This window comes from Podarcis pityusensis (genome assembly GCF_964106645.2).
Source record: "Podarcis pityusensis genome assembly, chromosome: 14".
Lineage (NCBI taxonomy): Eukaryota > Metazoa > Chordata > Lepidosauria > Squamata > Lacertidae > Podarcis > Podarcis pityusensis.
Window position 1 is genome coordinate 44,316,380 of NC_138039.1, and position 17,680 is coordinate 44,334,059.

Genomic DNA, 17,680 nt, shown 5'->3' on the forward strand with positions numbered 1-17,680 from the left:
GAAGCTCATCATAATTAGATTATGTCCCTGTTGTTTCAATCCCGAGCTTCTGCAGAACTATTTAAAATCCGTCCTTTTGCTTTCCTGTTGATAATGAGAAAGATAAGGAACAAGATCAAAGAAGCTGAAAGGGTGGGGAAACCTATCTATTTATGTGCAGACAAGGAAGTGGTTGTAGCAGGGAGAAGCGAGGAAGACAAGACAGCAGAGGCTCATACAGTTGCCTAAAATGTCAGTGTATTAAAACCATGGTATGCAAAGGGACACGGGTGGCGCTGTGGGTTAAACCAGAGAGCCTAGGACTTGCCGATCAGAAGGTCGGCGGTTCGAATCCCCGCAACGGGGTGAGCTCACATTTCTTGGTCCCTGCTCCTGCCCACCTAGCAGTTCGAAAGCACGTCAAAGTGCAAGTAGATAAATAGGTACCATTCCGGCAGGAAGGTAAACGGTGTTTCTGTGCGCTGCTCTGGTTCACCAGAAGTGGCTTAGTCATGCCGGCCACATGACCCAGAAGCTGTACGCCGGCTCCCTTGGCCAATAAAGCGAGATGAGTGCTGCAACCCCAGAGTTGGCCACGACTGGACCTAATGGTCAGGGGTCCCTTTACCTTTACCTTATGCAAAGGGCTGGGCACGCAAAGAGGCCCACATATTTCAGTGGAACATCCTTGGTTATAGTGGTTATAGAGATCTATGTGAAGGTGCTCAAGAACATAAGAATGGCCTGCTGGATCAGGCCAATGGCCTGTCTAGTCCAGCATTCTGTTCTCCCAGTAGCCAACCAGATACCCATGGGATGCTTAGAAATGGGATCTGAGGACAACAGCACCCTCCCTGCTTGTGATGCCCACAAACTGGTATTCAGGGGCATACTGTCTATGACATTGAGGTGTGTGGGGTGTTAGGGGAGGGGTAGTACCTTTGGTGGGGAACTACCTTCTGGGGTAGCTTGTCCACCTTTGGTCCCCACCTATCATATAGCTCTCACCTGTGGCTCCCAGCTGTCAGCGTGCTACAGTGTCCACACTCCAGGAAACGGCTTTGACAGGCTGGCTAAACCAGGTGAAGGTAGCTGATGTGTCTCAAAACATCAGACAGTTAGGGAGAAGACCGGCTGCAGTGGATTGAGCAGACAAGACCAACAGTGAGTCAAATGGTCCAGAAAGTGGTTTCTGCACATGCTGTGGGTGAAAGTAAGGGGTGGATCTACCTGGGAAGGCAGCCCATCTAGGAGAAGGAAACCTCTGATCCCAAACCTCCACTGCCTTGCAGGATATATTCAGAAGAAGAAAAAGCTAAGGAGCAAACCCTACACAAATCCAAAGTGGTGTCCCTAAGACGTTTGGATGGCGCCTTGTACACCTCCTTGCAGCAGCTCCTGCAGCCAAGCTGGTGCCAAACGTATTGATCTACTTTCCTTTGGACCACATCAGTGAGGCCCAGGTTTGCACCCTGGGAGGTCACTTTGGTGCTGCTAACTCAGTGGTTTGACTTCACTCTTGGAGGCACATTCCATTGTTTATTGAGACAGACAGATGTCAACAACAACTGCCTACGACAGTGGAGGTAGGACTTCTCTTTGACCCACCAAGGCATGGATGCTAGCAGCCAGTTCAACAGCTGGTTGAAAAGCCAAGGCTGACTGACCACAGTCTGCCAACCCCATCAGGGGTTTGGCTGGGTTTCAGAGGAAGCTCATGAACTCAGGCCACTTTCATCCCAAGCAGTCAGGAAAGAGGATGGGCCACAGCACCATAATAGGCAATCCTATAGCTTAAAACTTAGAATATTGCCTATAAAAGGTACTAAACTGATAATTAATTTTCCTGGCTGTTTTGGAACCCTTTTGATTCTCCTTCTCTTGATTAGGCTGGCCTTTCAAACCATTATATATTATGTAGTCCGTCTCCTGATCCCCACCATGGAAAGATAGGCAGAGATACCTATGTTTCAGTTCCCAGCTGTGAAAATACTTTGCTAAGGAATTTATTCTGCCCATGGGGCTTTATCCATTTATCATTGCAGTAAATCTATTTTCCATTCTCAGGAATTCTGTTTCAGAAGATGTTAACAGCGCAAGAGAATGAGCTCTTCTTTGGCTCCTGTTCTTCTTTGCTAGTTTAAAAAATATACAACACAACCCTGTTGTCTGGAGTTCCATGCTGTAATTTAAGTCCTAGAGAATCCAAGCAGACTGTTTTCCCTGGAAACATTTTCTGAGATGGCTTTTCTCCTTCTGGCACCTCCTTTGTGATTCTTTCTGTCTTTCTTGATAGTCTGAAACAGCCTTCAACTGCCAAATAGATTTTGTTCCTGATATGGAGCTTCTAAGCACACAGATACATGCGTTTCTGCTACAACTGAAACTGTACCCAAATGCCAATTTTCTCCACCAACATCCCAGTAATACTGCATGATTAGCTCAGGTCACATATGACACCAAGCCATGTTTCAGTATTACACGAACAAGCCTTGGGATGGTGTGCTTCCTCTCCCTGCTGGCATCCTTCCTTCCTGCTTCATAACAAAACCAGAGTTTTTCACAATCACCAAAGCAGAAAACAATGGTTTGTCCTCCAAGTCAAAGTTCAGAAGCATAACTGAATCAAGAGCCCCAATTCACAACCATAGTTCACCAGTTCAGGTGTGATGGGAAACTCTGGTTTACCCTGAAACGGGGACAGAATCATAGCAGGTGAGAGGAGCAAGGGTTCTTCAGACGCAAGGCATGCTCATGTAATGCCAGACCATGGTTTGGCATCGCATGCCAACTGAGGTATAGTGGGTAGGATGCATAAAGTTCCAAATTAACATGAGATGGCTAGTTAACCGCAGGAAGAAGCAGATGACACAAGGGATCATCTCAAAAGTAATTTACAATTGAAGGTACTGGAGACTGTGCATTTGGGCATTCCATCTCTAGCTGTTCCCTCTTACATCTGAGGTCATCAGATCACTGGTGTCCTGACTTGTCTCTGGGAAAAGAAGCACTATTTGGGAAAAAGCCAAGAAACAAGGTAAAACCTGCAACCAAGAGGCTGATTATACTGCAGCACATCTAGAATCATAGAATCATAGAGTTGGAAGAGACCACAAGGGCCATCGAGTCCAACCCCCTGCCAAGCAGGAAACACCATCAGAGCACTCCTGACATATGGTTGTCAAGCCTCTGCTTAAAGACCTCCAAAGAAGGAGACTCCACCACACTCCTTGGCAGCAAATTCCACTGTCGAACAGCTCTTACTGTCAGGAAGTTCTTCCTAATGTTTAGGTGGAATCTTCTTTCTTGTAGTTTGGATCCATTGCTCCGTGTCCGCTTCTCTGGAGCAGCAGAAAACAACCTTTCTCCCTCCTCTATGTGACATCCTTTTATATATTTGAACATGGCTATCATATCACCCCTTAACCTCCTCTTCTCCAGGCTAAACATGCCCAGCTCCCTTAGCCGTTCCTCATAAGGCATCGTTTCCAGGCCTTTGACCATTTTGGTTGCCCTCCTCCCCTTTCTCAGGCCACTGTCTCTGCACAGATACACTCTCTCCTTCCAGGCTGTACCACTCACTGCCCTTGCATCACATCTTCCTTGAGTGCTTTTGCTTACCTGGAAAGGAATCTTGAATACTTGCTTGCCTAGACGGAGGACAGAAAGGTGTGTGTGTGTGTGTGTGTAGAAATTAGCCTGCTGTACAAGGGTGAATTAATTGCTCCATCCCTGTCTCTGCTCACCCCTGTGAAGCTGCCCAGAACACAGTCTTTCAGCTGAAAAAAATTCCCCACCCCTGGGTCTGATGTCTAAATAAAATAAACTAAACCAAAGAAAGCTAGTGTGGTGTAGTGGTTAGTGTCAAACTAGGACCCGAGAGATCAAGTTTGGCTATGAATTTCAATGGGTAACCTAAGGCTAGTCACTGCCTCTAAGCCTAATCTACCTTACAGTGTTGTTGGTTGTGTTAATTGAGGAAAGGAAGAACCATGTGCTCCTTGGAGAAAAAGGTAGGGATATGAACGCATTAAATAAATACAGTATTTATGCTATGCAAGGAGGGATATGTACGAGGGTTGCAGCATGTGAGGTGGGGAGGGTTTGTTGGAAAGATGATTATTTCACAGTGATTCATCAAAGCTTTGAAAGGAAGAGGGGGAAATGAAAATCCCAAAACAAGAAGTGCAATGCACATGTATCTATCACCAGTCATCTCCAGAAAGGGTCAGATTTCTCCTTCGACTCCAGTTTCCTGGCTCCAAGCATTGCACTCAGATAGACGTTCCTGGTGAGCAGAGCTGATATGTTGCCTTCCAAGAGACAAGCCCTCAAGGCTAGCAGTGTGTGTGCCTCTTGCACTGACTTTCTGTCAGAGGGACAGGGTTGTGGTGCTGGAGCGAAGGGAAGATCAGAGAAATTCCCACTTCGCCTTGTTTACCCCTCACTTTTTATGTACTTCATTTGCCTGTGAGTGAAGATTTGTCAGCCTAGTTCTTTGAAGGATCTGTACAGCTGGGCTGTGATATGACAGAGAAAGGGGTGGAGGAAACTTTGAGGTAGAATGCAAAGAGGAATCCCAACCATGTGGTTCCCAAAGAGATTCTATTTCCAGCAGAGCCAAAATGATGCCACACACACACACACACCCTGCCAGGCCAGGGAAGAAGTGTGAAGATGCACATCAGTAGCAAGGGGGGAACAAATATCTGTATCAGGATCTGCTGACCCAGTGGATGCGGTCTCCTCACCTTGCCTCGTATGGGTGGGCCAACCCTCATCTGCAGCTGTCCCTACAAGCCCAATAAGATTTGGGACCTGCCATGGAGGGACAGCTTCTAGGCTACTGCAAGACTCATGTAGGAGCTGACACAGCTCCTTGTAGCATCCATACACGAGATTGGATGGATGGGTACGAGACGGGGCCTTCTCAGTGCTGGCACCAAGATTACAGAAAACTGTCACAGTAGAGATCCACTGGGTTCTCTTTCTTTCCAGTTTCGGACTGCTGCTGAAGACCTTTTTATTTCAGTTGGTGTTGTTTAAAATGGTTGTTTTAGTCTCTTGCTTTAGCTTTTAAAATGCTGCCTGTTAGCACTGCCTTTTCAGCCCTAAGCCGTTTTGGTCATTTTATACAGAAAAGTGGGGTAGACATTAAATAAAAACAATTCAGTCTCAGCTTGTGTATGGGTACACATGTTCATGAAAAACACTTGAGTTGTTGCTTTTTTTTTTACACACTTGCTCAAGGACTGAATCATTCAGCAGTGAAATCGAACTGTTAAAGAATCCCTTTTACACACACACACACACACACACACACACACACGGGGCGGGAGGGAGGGAGGGAGAGAGAGAAGTAATCCGCTCCTTTGCTAAAAGGAGGTGCTAGATCATGCTTTGTTCTAGGCAGTTTCCCATCTGCCCTGAAGGCTCTTAGCAGGAGCATTTTCTGCTAGGCCGTCTCACTAGCACAAAGGGCTACACATTTCTGCATGTATCAACAGTGCATGCACCCACACAGGGGATTTCCAGACATTTATGGCTCTAGCCCACACCTGCTCAGCAGGTGGAAGTCAAGATTTGCACTGCAGGGCAAGACACCAGAAGCCAAACAGGAGCTTTGAGGAAGGAGAAACGTCGGTGGGAGGAGTGCTAGAAAGAGGGCCTTATAGATATTTGGTTGAAAACAAGATGACTGTAAGAGGATGGACAAAGAGGAGGCAAAAAGGCATGTGACAACTTGGAAGCAGAAGATGGGATAAGTTCTCCAAACAGCTCCTTGGCAGAAATGCTGCGCTGAGAAGATTGGAATGGGTGACTTTAACAGTCCTTTGTGGAGACACATTTTGGCTTTCACAGTGTAGTGAGCTTACAGATGCCAAGGTGGCAGTTAGCAGGAGGCGGTAAAGAGAAATCAATTGGAGTGCTATACAGCACAGTGAGAACACAGCACTATTAGTAGCTTGCCTCATACCGAGGTCAGACCATTGCTCCATCTGGCTGAGTACAGACAACACTGACTGGTAGAGGCTCTCCTGTTTCAAATTGAGGGGTCCCTCCCAGCCCTACATAAAGATGCAGAGGATTGAATCTGGGGCTTTCTGAACACAAAGCATGTGCTCTACCACTGAGCTATGTCCTGTCTCTCAGACTTACTTGCTGGCACACACAAACCAAGCAGGGCCAAGCTCCCTGCCCATCAGCTGATGTTCAGGGGGCTCAACCCTGATGTCCAACTGCAGGATCCAGCTGTATTGCTACCTGCCCCACATGTGATGTTGCATATGAAGGCAAGTGGGAGGTGGGGGCAGGTGAGTGTGGCTTCAAGAAAACATGGGGAGGCCAGGAGGAGTTTCCCACCCTGGCTGTAAGATTAGCAGGAACAGAGGCACCATAAGGGTACGCAGGCGAAGAACCAAGTGCCCAGATATAAGGCCAGCCACATAGCTATGATAGGAACAAAGGCCAGCTCTGCACACTTTACCAGAATGGCTAGCATAATAGCCTTTGTTGCAAGCCAAAAGTACCAAAAATTACGCTCTTGGTCAGTGCCAGCTATCTGTTTAGGAGAGCAATGGTAGCAATATCCATGCAGAAAAATGTTGGGCTATACAAGCATTTGACACTCAAGACAATGCAGAGATAGGGGCAATTCACAGGAGAGAGAACCATTCGTAACAGAGATAGAGCAAGTTTGCAAGGAGAACGGCACTTTGCTAAATATAAAGTATTAAAGAGAACGGGGTGGAGGGGCATCCATTTTATTCAGGCAGCAATATGTAGGATTAAAACTTATGCACCCAGATGAGAAGGGACCAGTTACTCAGCTCTGTCTACTTGTCTAGTGCTAGTGGTCTATGTGTGTTCATTCACATAAAAAACCAGAAGTGGTGATTTAAGATGACAGTTTAGTTCAAGAACTCAAGAGAGCAAGGAGCTGGCAGTCAACCACATTCCATCCCTGACACCTTGCCCTGTCCTTAGGCTTGAAATTAATAAGAGGGTGAAACGTAGCTCAGGTCCTTTGGCCCCATGTGGGAGATAACTGCAGCAGGCCTTGATGCCAAGCCAGTGCTTCAGGCACTTACAGCGCATCTTCCTCCAAGCCAGTTAGCCGGAGGATGCGCTAACGGTCCAGCCCTCCTGCTGCAAAGTGATCTCGTCTGTTCCGTGCCCAGCAAGAAACAAGGCCAAGAAGAAAACAAAGCCAAACGATGCTTAGCTTTAATGCATAGGGTGATGATTTGAAGCTCTGGCACAGGGCCAATTCCGAAAGCACCTCTGGCTTGGCCTGAAGCCAGCCAAAGGCGGAAGAGATACTGCTAGCCCATAATCCCGGCCTCCTCCTCCAGGGCTCCCCACAGTGCTCTTTGGCCACAGACAACTCGGCACCCAATTTCTCTCTTTGATTGTTAATATTTATGCAAGCTAACAGCAATCCCTCCTTTGCTGGTGGATCCGTCTTTGTCAGTGCCTGCATTTTCAGAATGCCCTCTTCACGTATCTGGGGCCTCCGCTCCAGCAGCCTCAGTGGTCAGGTTCAGATCCATTCTTCTCTTGCCTGGGAGTGGGGTGGGTGGGTGGTGTTTGTGCCCTCCGGCTCACACCACTGCTTTCTGCCTCATTAATCCCTTCTTGGCTCCCTGATGAATTTTTGAATCCAGCTTCCCTGTAAAAAAGGAAAGAAGCGGGGAGGAGGGGGGAGGAGTCTCATGAGTACTTGTTTTTAAAGGTTATTTGCAATGTAAATCAGCTGAAGGCAACAAGGTCTCCCCCTGTTAGTGTGCTGCTGTCACATCCAATTTTCCTGCTTCAGGAACCAGGCATTTCCAAACCCCACCACTGCTGCCCTGTGATGCAAGGAGCTGTGAAGCATTGTGTCGAGCGGTGGGGAGAGAAAAAGAAATCCAGGGGATTGGAGAGGGGAGTGCGGCTAGCGTTGCTGCCACCACCTCCTCTGCTGTCGCAGCTGCAAAGAGGAAAGCAATCTCTGTTTGAGGGGTGGATACAAGCCAGCTGGTACACTCTAGGAAAGCTAAGGGACAATTGCCAGACATTTTGAAAGACGGGCGTGGGCAAGACAGGCAAGTTTATCCAGGGCCGTGAGCAGAGAGAGGGCAGTAGAGCATCCTGGAAACAGGCATGGCCATTCTCAGGACAAAAGGCTTCGACACCTGTTAGTTAAGGGCACAGGTAACAGCCTGAAAGCCCAACACGCCAGGTGCTGTGATCCTGCAATTCCGTCTCATCTTCTTTCCCTTGGCAACTCCAGTCATGAGAACCTATTTACATTAATGGAAGCTTTGAAGTCACCTCCCTGGTTCGAGTTATTGTGCAGCGACCAAGTCACTGGGAAGCTCTTGAAAAGCCACCATCTAATCTGCCACATAAGGCTGTAAGATCCGTGGATGAAGGGAGGAAGACAAACTGGACAGGTAGACAGACCCTGCCAGTGAAATTTGCTTTTGTTGGCTGAAGAACAGGGTGAAAAGGCTGCTGCTGCTGATAAAATTCTGCACCACAGATAACACTTAGGATACAACAGGAGCCTGTTGCAGCAGAGCAGGCTTTTGAGCTCTATCCTTAGTGAGAGGCCCTCGAGGCAGGTTTAGGGGTGGGGAATCAAGTGTAGGCAATGTTATCACCTTAAGGGGGGGGGAAACCCTAGTTAGACTTATCCATGTTCCTGGATGCATAGTCCCATCTCAGAGACCATGAGCACTTCAGTCAAGAAACCCCCTTATAATAGAGAGCAATGAAACCTCTATTCCAGCTATGGGAAGCAGAAAGCAATGGAAACCTACAACTTCAAAATGCGGTAGTGGCTGCTCTTTTCTATGAGGATCCACACCTGCAAGGCAGAGGGAAGGAGAGGCACAGCAACATCTTTTCCGGTCAGGCCTGTACCCTGTCCCATCACTTGACCAGGAGTGGGGACCTTTTCATCTTGAGGGCTGCATTCCCTTCTGTGCAACCTTCTAGGGGGCCCTGCCCATGGCTGGTTGGGGCCAGAGGCAAAAGTGGGGGAAACAACACCTGCAAATTTTACCTTTGCACAGTAGGCTATAACATCTACACACATTCTCATCCTTCTCTCCATCCAATCAGGGTTCAAGGACACATTCCAACTGGGTCAGCCTGGATAGCTCAGTTGGTTAGAGCATTGTGCTGATAACACCAAAGTTGAAAGGTTCAATCCCTGTATGGGGGAGCTTCATATTCAAGCATAGCAGGTGGTTGGACCAGATGATCCTCAGGGTCCTTTTCAACTCTACAATTCTATGATTCTATGACGGCATGAAGCAAGACCAGTGAGAGATGTGGCCTGAGTTCCAAAGGCCAGAAAGAGAGCCCTGCAGGGTTTAAATGGGCCCCTAGGGCCTGAAGTTCCCCACTTTGCACTAGAAGTGCGGAGGTGGTGGGTGGCTGAGAGATCAAGAGGAGCATAGGAATCTAGCAAGACCATCTCAGGGGCATGCCCTTGAACTGCTGGGAATAGTGAACGCAAGCTATTAGGGCTCCCGAGCCAAGAAGCACCTGAGCCCTTCAGATCCTCTCAGACGGAGCTGTCAGAATCAATAGCCACAGTATTACTGGCTAAAACAGGATTAGCAATTCCTCTCTCCCCACTGCTAGCAAGATGGCACTGCCATCGTATGCAGCTCTGCACAGCAGATCAATTCAGCTTCTGTTGCCAAGATGGAATCAGTTCCAAATTCATATGAGCTCTCTGGCCAGGCTTGGATCAACCGCAGAGTCAATGACTCTAACAGTGAGGGGACAAGATGGAGGAGAGAGGGAGACCCAGCGACATATCAGTAAGCCCCTGCCCTTTACACCCAAGCCCTATCCTTTGTCTTTACAGCTCAAGCATGCGCTCTGCCACCTCTTGTTTGATGCTATTTTGTACTCCTTAATCAGTTTGAAGCAGCAGCTGCCCTTGGCTCGCCGTCCATTGCTCTAGACAGGAACATTTGTCAAGAGGAGTCTGCCTGCATTGATCTCTCGGCTTGGTCAGGGCACCGGCTGACTTGAGACATACTCATCCATAACCAGCAGTTACTCATTAGCTGCCTCTGCACCCCTCAGACATGCACATGCTACTGTACAAGCTGAGCTAGACAAACTGATAGCTCATACTGTTCGGGACACCGCACAGCTGAGCGTGGGAAAAGGAGAGCGAGTCCATGCATAATGATGCCAAAGCGATTCCAATCAGGCAAAAGGAGTTGCCGGCTGGAGGTTCGCTACCCCTGACCTAACGTTTCCTTGCACTCACCACCAAACCTCACCAGCCTTTTTCGGTTAAAAAGTTAACATCCAAAATGGTAAAGGAACACATGCCAGACCCTTGATTTTGAGGTTGTTAAAATTCCAAGGTGTGCGATTAGATTTTTAACATGAGATTCATTTTTTTTTATTTTTTGCATTAAAAAAATAACACTCAAAGCAGCTTAAGTACAAGAATTCAAAGCTAAAAAGAAAACCAGCCAAGTATCCTGGGGTGGAGGAAGGACACAAAGGTTTGAGTAGGGAAGGCCTTTCCTTTGACATACTTATGCAGAAACATAGTAGTATTTTCCTCCACAAAACAGCCAATCTGAACATGTAAGTTGGTCCCAAGATTGATAGCTGGGATGTGGAAAAGCGTGGTAAACCCCAATTTAAATGGGTAGCTGTTAAGGTCAACAGATATCCGAGAATGAAAGTCCTGTGTCTCAGGCGCAGGAAATCGATGGATTGTACTGCGCATCTGCATGTCAAAGCAAAAATCAAAGAAATATCCTAATACTGCACCTTGGGACACCCACTAGCCCACTAGTATGCACTGTTCAAATATCTGTAGCATTCAGAATTTTGAACTTGCAGCATCCCCAGTCCCTTTAAAAGTCTGCTATTGTGCCTGCATCTTTTATAATACAGGCAACAAAAAGATCTTTATGGATGGCACAGAATGGCCACTTCATGCTCAACCAACCATTTCATGCCCATGTTGTTGACAGAAATGAAGGTTTCCTCCAAGGCACACTCATACTGAGGCAAAAAATAAAGGTTGTTTCCTATGGTCCTGGCTTGAGGTTCAGCAACAACTCTGCTTTATGGCAGAGAACCTCAGATCCTAGGCATGAAGTACCAAACCAGTCACATCAATACCAATTCTTGATGGACGCTCTTTACTTAGATACATGAAATCGTATTTGCAAATGCATTTCCCCACTGCTGCTTTCCTCAAATGCCATCCCATGTGATGTGTTCACCTGCAGTCCCACTTGGGGCAAACGTACCTTTCACAAGCAACCGAGCAGCACAGCAGAACATGTTTGCAAACCCATCTGCTTAAAAGGAGCAAACACAATGTGCGGGTGTGAGTGACAGGGTGGGGTGGGGTGTGCAGCTTTTGCAAATCCATTTCAGATAAACAGGAGCTGCATGAGAGCCTGTTCACAAGCTCTTGTTCAATCCTTGCTAATTTCATTTGGACTTGAACTGATGGATCATATCCAAATGTGAGAAGATTTGAATGTTAGTCATTGTCTGAACTGGGCTGGCAAGGGATGCTGCAACAAGGAAACATTAACGTTGCCTGAATGATTCAGCTAGGCAAATGGATGCCATGAGAATAACGACTTTTGAGCTAATATCCAAGTAGAATTGAACTCTTTCCTATTGCAGCTCTGCCACAGTAAAACAAACAACAGGGCATTGCTGTGATAACAGCTACAGGATTCTCTGTCCCATAGCCTTATCACCAACTATTCTTGAATGGCCTGGAATGACCAACCACCACCACCCTCTCCCTGCAAACAACAAGCTTTCCTGTTGCCTAACCTCCCAAGAGGGAGAAAGCCTAGGGAAAGTGATGAGGGAGCAGGGCACTCAGGCAGCCTCTGGCACGGGCAATCTCCTTCCAGTCTGTTAGGCTGATCCCTCCTCGAGCAGGAAACTGTCGCTTTGGAAAGGACAGACTGTGACATACTTGAGAAGGGTTTGTACTGGCAGCAAAAGTGCACATTCTGCTTCACAGAAGTGGGGGTGGGGGATCCCAACCTCATGCTTGGCTGTCTACTGCAAGCAGCAGAAAAGGAGCCGGTTTGATGGACAGGCCTGGTGCCAGCACACAGATCCTTGGGCAGCCGCTAGGGCCCCAAGCAAGACCAACCACTGGCATCTGTCCTGTACACGCCCCCCCAAAAGAAAAGCACTGGGCGCCTGGAAGCTGTTATTATAATTTCCCACAATGCCCCGGAGTGATGCTATGCTGGGGCATTGTGGGAAATTAAAAAAGCAGCTTCCAGCTGCTTAAACACCCATCTAGAGCACTGCTAGCGCCTACCATGGGAGCCAGCCAAATTAGGAGAGGGCACTTTGCCAAGGACCCTTCTAAACTGGCCTTCTTGGTTAATGCCATTCATGCAGGACTTCCAACAGCAAACTCCTTTCTAGAATGCAGATGGATCCATAGGGATGGAGGGCAGGCAAGACCCAGAAATGATCAGAGCCAAACCGAAAAGCTCTGAACATTTAATCCTGGTGCCTGCAGGAAGCTGATTTCACAGTAAGTTCCCAAAACCACCATTCCAGCTCATCTAGCCCTCCCCAATAAATACGTTGAGGTAAGCCTCCTTGCCAGGTGCATCCCTCTTAAGGGTTGTGCAGCCACAGCTGCCAAATCTGTTCCAACAGCAAGAGGCCCACTCCCTTTGCGGGAAACAATGCTGTGGCATAAGCCAGGAAACCAACCCACATAAAGACATATTCAGCTCTGTTTCTACTGTAAACACAGGAGTGTGAATAATTTGCTCACACTCTGTATATCCAAGGATGTACAATGAGAAAGAGGCAAAACACTACAGGGATACAATAGCAGTTTAACCATCAGTGGGGAATGGCAATGATTTTAAGCTACGCTTTCAAGGATTTCACTAACATTGGCAGGGGAGGGGCTGTGTTGGTCCATGGGGTTGGGGGGGGGAATCTAACCAGGACACTATTTATTAGGACCAACTAAAAATGATAAAGAATTATGCCAGCTTTTGTAATTCACATTACCCTTCCTCACACTCAGTGCTGGTAGGGGACTAGCCTGCGACATGTTATAATCTTAAAATAATCTCTCTTTACGCCTAATCACAACTCTCTGGGTCTTTTGGAAAGCGGAAACTAGAATAAAAAATATGCGGCAGCCCTTAATTGTAGACGATGTTGTAGGTACAGAATCAAAAGAAGCTAAATTGGGTAGTAATAGCTAGTGGTTGGAGGGCATTCCTTTAGACGAAACCAAAGCCATTGCAAAGCCCTTTCAGCATGACACAGCCAGGAGCTAGAAAACCTGCCAAGCCCTGAGTCACAACAAACATGCCGCCCAGGCCCTCAGGCCAAAATGTACAACACTCCATTGTTCTTTGCAGATTAGCTACCAGCTCACTAAACCCATTATGAGAAGCTATTGGCCTGGTTCAGGCATAACAATCTTGGTCCAATATTGCCCAAACATGCCCCATAGATCCCTCTCCTTCCCTCAGGCTATTGTGGGTTGTTAAGCCAAAGTTTCCTGTGCCATCTGAACAAGGAAGCTCATTTAAACACTGCCTCCATTTGAAGCGGGATGCTGAAGGAGAAGAGGGGAGGGGCAGGGAAAACATGTGACTCGTTCTGTCCAATAAACGATCGTTTATCGAACTCATATTGTTAACAGCTAAAACCAGGCCAGCTAAAACCCAGCTGTCCAGAGTGGGCAGGATATAAATATAAATATAAATATAAATATAAATATAAATATAAATATAAATAAATGTATGTTACTGACGACCACTCCTTATGCAATAATTTGCTGCCAGGAAAGCCTGAAAGAAGGGAACCACCAAAAGGGCATTAACCAGCCAACCCCCGCCCCCCAATGCCCTGCAATGTGGAATAGAGAAGTAGAGCTTACAGATTTTGTGTTTGCCTTTGATGGGAAACTTCAAAATCATCTCCTGGGCATTAGAACAGATGAAAACAAACGGAGAAGCTGACTCCTGGCTCATCTGCGGATACTAGAAAAGAACAAAACACACAAAATGGGTTAGCAGCACCGCAATGAATTATGAGAGAGAGAAAGAGAGAGAATTGAATGTCTAAAAGTTACACAGATCAGCAAAAATATGCTTGAAGCAGCATAGAGCAATTTAGAATTTAATTGCAGGGAACAGCTCGTTGGCCGTAAGAGCTCTTGAGGTTTATTCAGAGAATAGACCAGGTGTAAGCGGACCTGCGCTGCATACAGGCAAATTCAAGCAGCTAGTTCTTAAGACAGGAACTATATGCCTGAAAATAGAGCTTCTAAAAGATCTTACATAACAGGGCTGCTGCTATAAGGCGACATGACCCCCTCAGGGAGATTCCATGCCCCTAACCTAAATTTTCCTTAGGTTTGTTAGCTTTCATTCAATAGCAAAAGCAAAGAAAAAACATAAGTCTTAGTAGCAGCAGTCTCCAGCCATTTTATGTAAAGATAAAAAAAGCCTGCAGGTGGAATTCCATCTAATTGCTCAGTAGGAATCCTATCAGTGTTCTAGTCAGTGACACAGAATCATAGAATGAGCACAAAAGGAATTAGAATGGTCACTGAGGGCTAGGCATTTATTTTAAAATTTTATAAAGTCAGACGCTGTGAATTTTAACACAGTTAAATAACCACCTTAGGCTACCTGGCTATTCTGCATTTCCAGCTTCACTCTCACATGCCCTTAGGACTCTCTCATCACAAAATGTTTGCCTACAATTCTGTGACACGAAGGCATAGCTCTGTTTGACTGGGCAGTTTGATGTGGCAGAAGACAGCCCTTCAGAATGCCCTATTTATGGCCGTGATCCTAGTCACACTACCCTAGGAGTGAGCCTTATTGAGCTGAAAGGGACTTGACTTCAGAGTATTTACTTTCTTATTTATTTATTTAATTGACACCCTGCCCCTTCAAGGAGTCTGGGGTGGCCAAAACGTCAATAATTTAAAAATTACCAGAAAAATAATAATCTAAAAACAGTTATCCCAGGGTTGCCAGGAACAGTGTCTCTCAGCCATCAGTACATGCAACTGCGCTGTAAAATGCAGCCACGTGAAATATTAGCAGATCAAACAGCCCCTGCAAGCTATTTTCAGATCTCCAAGGGGGACGTGGAATGGCACGCTCAGTACAGAACGTAACGCTTTCAGAAATCTGACTTTCACTTCTCACAAGGGGAGACCAGAAAGGGATGGACTCTTAGACAGACCTCACAACTGGCCTTTCCCACAGTATGATGAGCAGAGTCGGCCTGAGGACTAAACAGCAAAGGACACTGATGTGTGAGCTAGATCAAAGCAAACCTGCTAAATAGAGATGAGCGCAGAGAATCACCGGGGACCGAGTGATGAGGACTGAGTGACAAAAATGCCCAAGAGAAAAGGCACTGGCTAAAGGCAACAAAGAGGTCCAATCTCAGTGGTTGAGCTCTTGCTCAGTACATGCAGACCACTGAAATGGGGATGGGGATTACAACTCCCATCATCCCTGATCACTGGCTATGCTGGTTGAAGCCAGTGGCTTCCAAGTTTCCCATCCTTGAATTAAAGGATATCCAATGGCCAGCCCAGAAATGTTTTCTAGCATACCAAGATCCCCACCCCCAAGTACTTAACAGAAGGGCTAGGTGGTTTTATTTATTTCTAACATTGCTACACTTCTCAACAGCAAAAAAATTCTCTGGGCAATTTACAAGTAAAAAATTAGAAGTATAAAGTACAGCATTAAGAATAAATCCAAAAAAATCAGGACAAAACCAGGGGCAGAGTGGCACTGGTGCAATAGATCTAGCAATATTTATGACTGAGAAGCCAGAGAAAAGAAAAAGCTATTCACCGGGCATCAAAAGCAATAACCCAGAAAAAAAGGACGATTGGGGTTTCGGCAGGATCACTGAATGGGTTAACAAGTTATCAACAGCTGTACATACTTTGCACAGCAAATAAGCAGGTATTAAATGAGAACAGCAAAGCTAGGAAGTTTGTGTTATTACCAAGGGCTGCCTCTCTGTACAATCATTATGCTTATCTCAAATGCACTTGAGTGTTGCACAGAGATGTCCAGAGTCCTTAGCCCAGACTGTACACCTTGCATTTCATGGTGTTTGAGCCTCACTGGTCCCCCCCCCCCGATTTTCTCCATAAAGGTAAAGGGACCCCTGACCATTAGGTCCGGTCGTGGACGACTCTGGGGTTGCGGCGCTCATCTCGCTTTATTGGCCGAGGGAGCCGGCGTACAGCTTCCGGGTCATGTGGACAGCATGACTAAGCTGCTTCTGGAGAACCAGAGCAGCACACGGAAACACCGTTTACCTTCCCGCCGGAGCAGTACCTATTTATCTACTTGCACTGCATGCTTTCGAACTGCTAGGTTGGCAGGATTCGAATCGCCGACCTTCTGATCAGCAAATCCTAGGCTCTGTGATTTAACCCACAGCGCCACCTGCGCCCTCATTTTCTCCATATCTGTCAGGGAACTGACACTGGAGCTAGAGGCGGAGGGAAGGCTCTCAAATGATGCTGGAGAAGGGCCCAGCAGGGAGAGAGGCAGCTCCGCAGATGGGGAAGCAAATCAGCGCTACACCAGGGATAAGGAGGGGCTGATGGGGGAATCGGCGAGAGGGCTCCAGGACTCTTCACCGGACACCAGCGGGGAGAGCACTGGTCCCCCGCTACCCACGCCCACCCTGCGCAGAAGACTTCCGCGCAGAGAGAGTAGGAGGAGACTGGGTGTCAAACAACTTTTATGTTGGAAAAGATTTAAGAAACGCCCACTGACGGATTCTGCTAGCGACTGAGGCAGCCACGAAGTGAAGGGCTGCCCAGACTGAAAGGTTTACCAAGGCAACAAAGCCTGGAGAGGCGGCAACTTACGCACGAGCAACCCATACTCGTTATAATATCTGTGAATTATGTGTTTACACCTGTGTCTGATGAGAAGGCTCTAGTCTTATAAAAGCTTCTGCCACAATAAACCTGAACATATATAAAGGAGCTGCACACTTTGTTGAGTTTGTATGATTTATGAAAAAAATAATGCAGCGGCATACATACGCTGCTTTTGCATAATTTCTGCTACTTCAGCGAGCCAGAAGTGGGCATGGTAAACGATATAGGACACCAGTGTCTTACTCTCTGAAAATCCAACGGGGAAAGCAGTATAGTTTAGTAGCACAGCAAATGCTTTCCATACAGAAGAACCTGAGTTCAATTCCCAGAATCATAAAATCACAGAGCTATGGTGTTGGAAGAAACCCGAGGGTCATCTAGTCCAACCCCCTGCAATGCAGGAATCTCAGCGAAAGCATCCATGACAGATGGCCATCCAACCTCTGCTTAAAAACCTCCAAGGAAGGACAGTCCACAAACTCATGAGGAAGAACTGAGACAGCTCCAGTTAAAAAGATCTTAGGTAGCAGGACTAGGGGAAACCTAAGGCTAATACAGTGGTACCTCGGGTTACAGATGCTTCAGGTTACATACGCTTCAGGTTACAGACTCTGCTAACCCAAAAATAGTACCTCGGGTTAAGAACTTTGCTTCAGGATGAGAACAGAAATCGTGCAGCGGCGCCACAGCGGCAGCAGGAGGCCCCATTAGCTAAAGTGGTGCTTCAGGTCAAGAACAGTTTCAGGTTAAGAACAGACCTCCAGA

General features: G+C 47.0%; 1 protein-coding gene across 1 annotated transcript in view; it reads right to left on the reverse strand.

The window, feature by feature from the left end:
- Positions 1 to 7,192: 7,192 nt before the first annotated feature.
- Positions 7,193 to 17,680, reverse strand: part of TRIP4 (thyroid hormone receptor interactor 4) — a 39,364-nt gene continuing 28,876 nt past the window's right edge. The window contains exons 12-13 of the mRNA XM_080980400.1: positions 13,916 to 14,018; positions 7,193 to 7,651 (exon numbers count right to left, since the gene is read on the reverse strand). Of these exons, the coding sequence (XP_080836526.1) occupies positions 7,584 to 7,651; positions 13,916 to 14,018 (171 nt within the window). The 3' untranslated portion in view covers positions 7,193 to 7,583. The remainder of the gene's footprint in view (positions 7,652 to 13,915; positions 14,019 to 17,680) is intronic.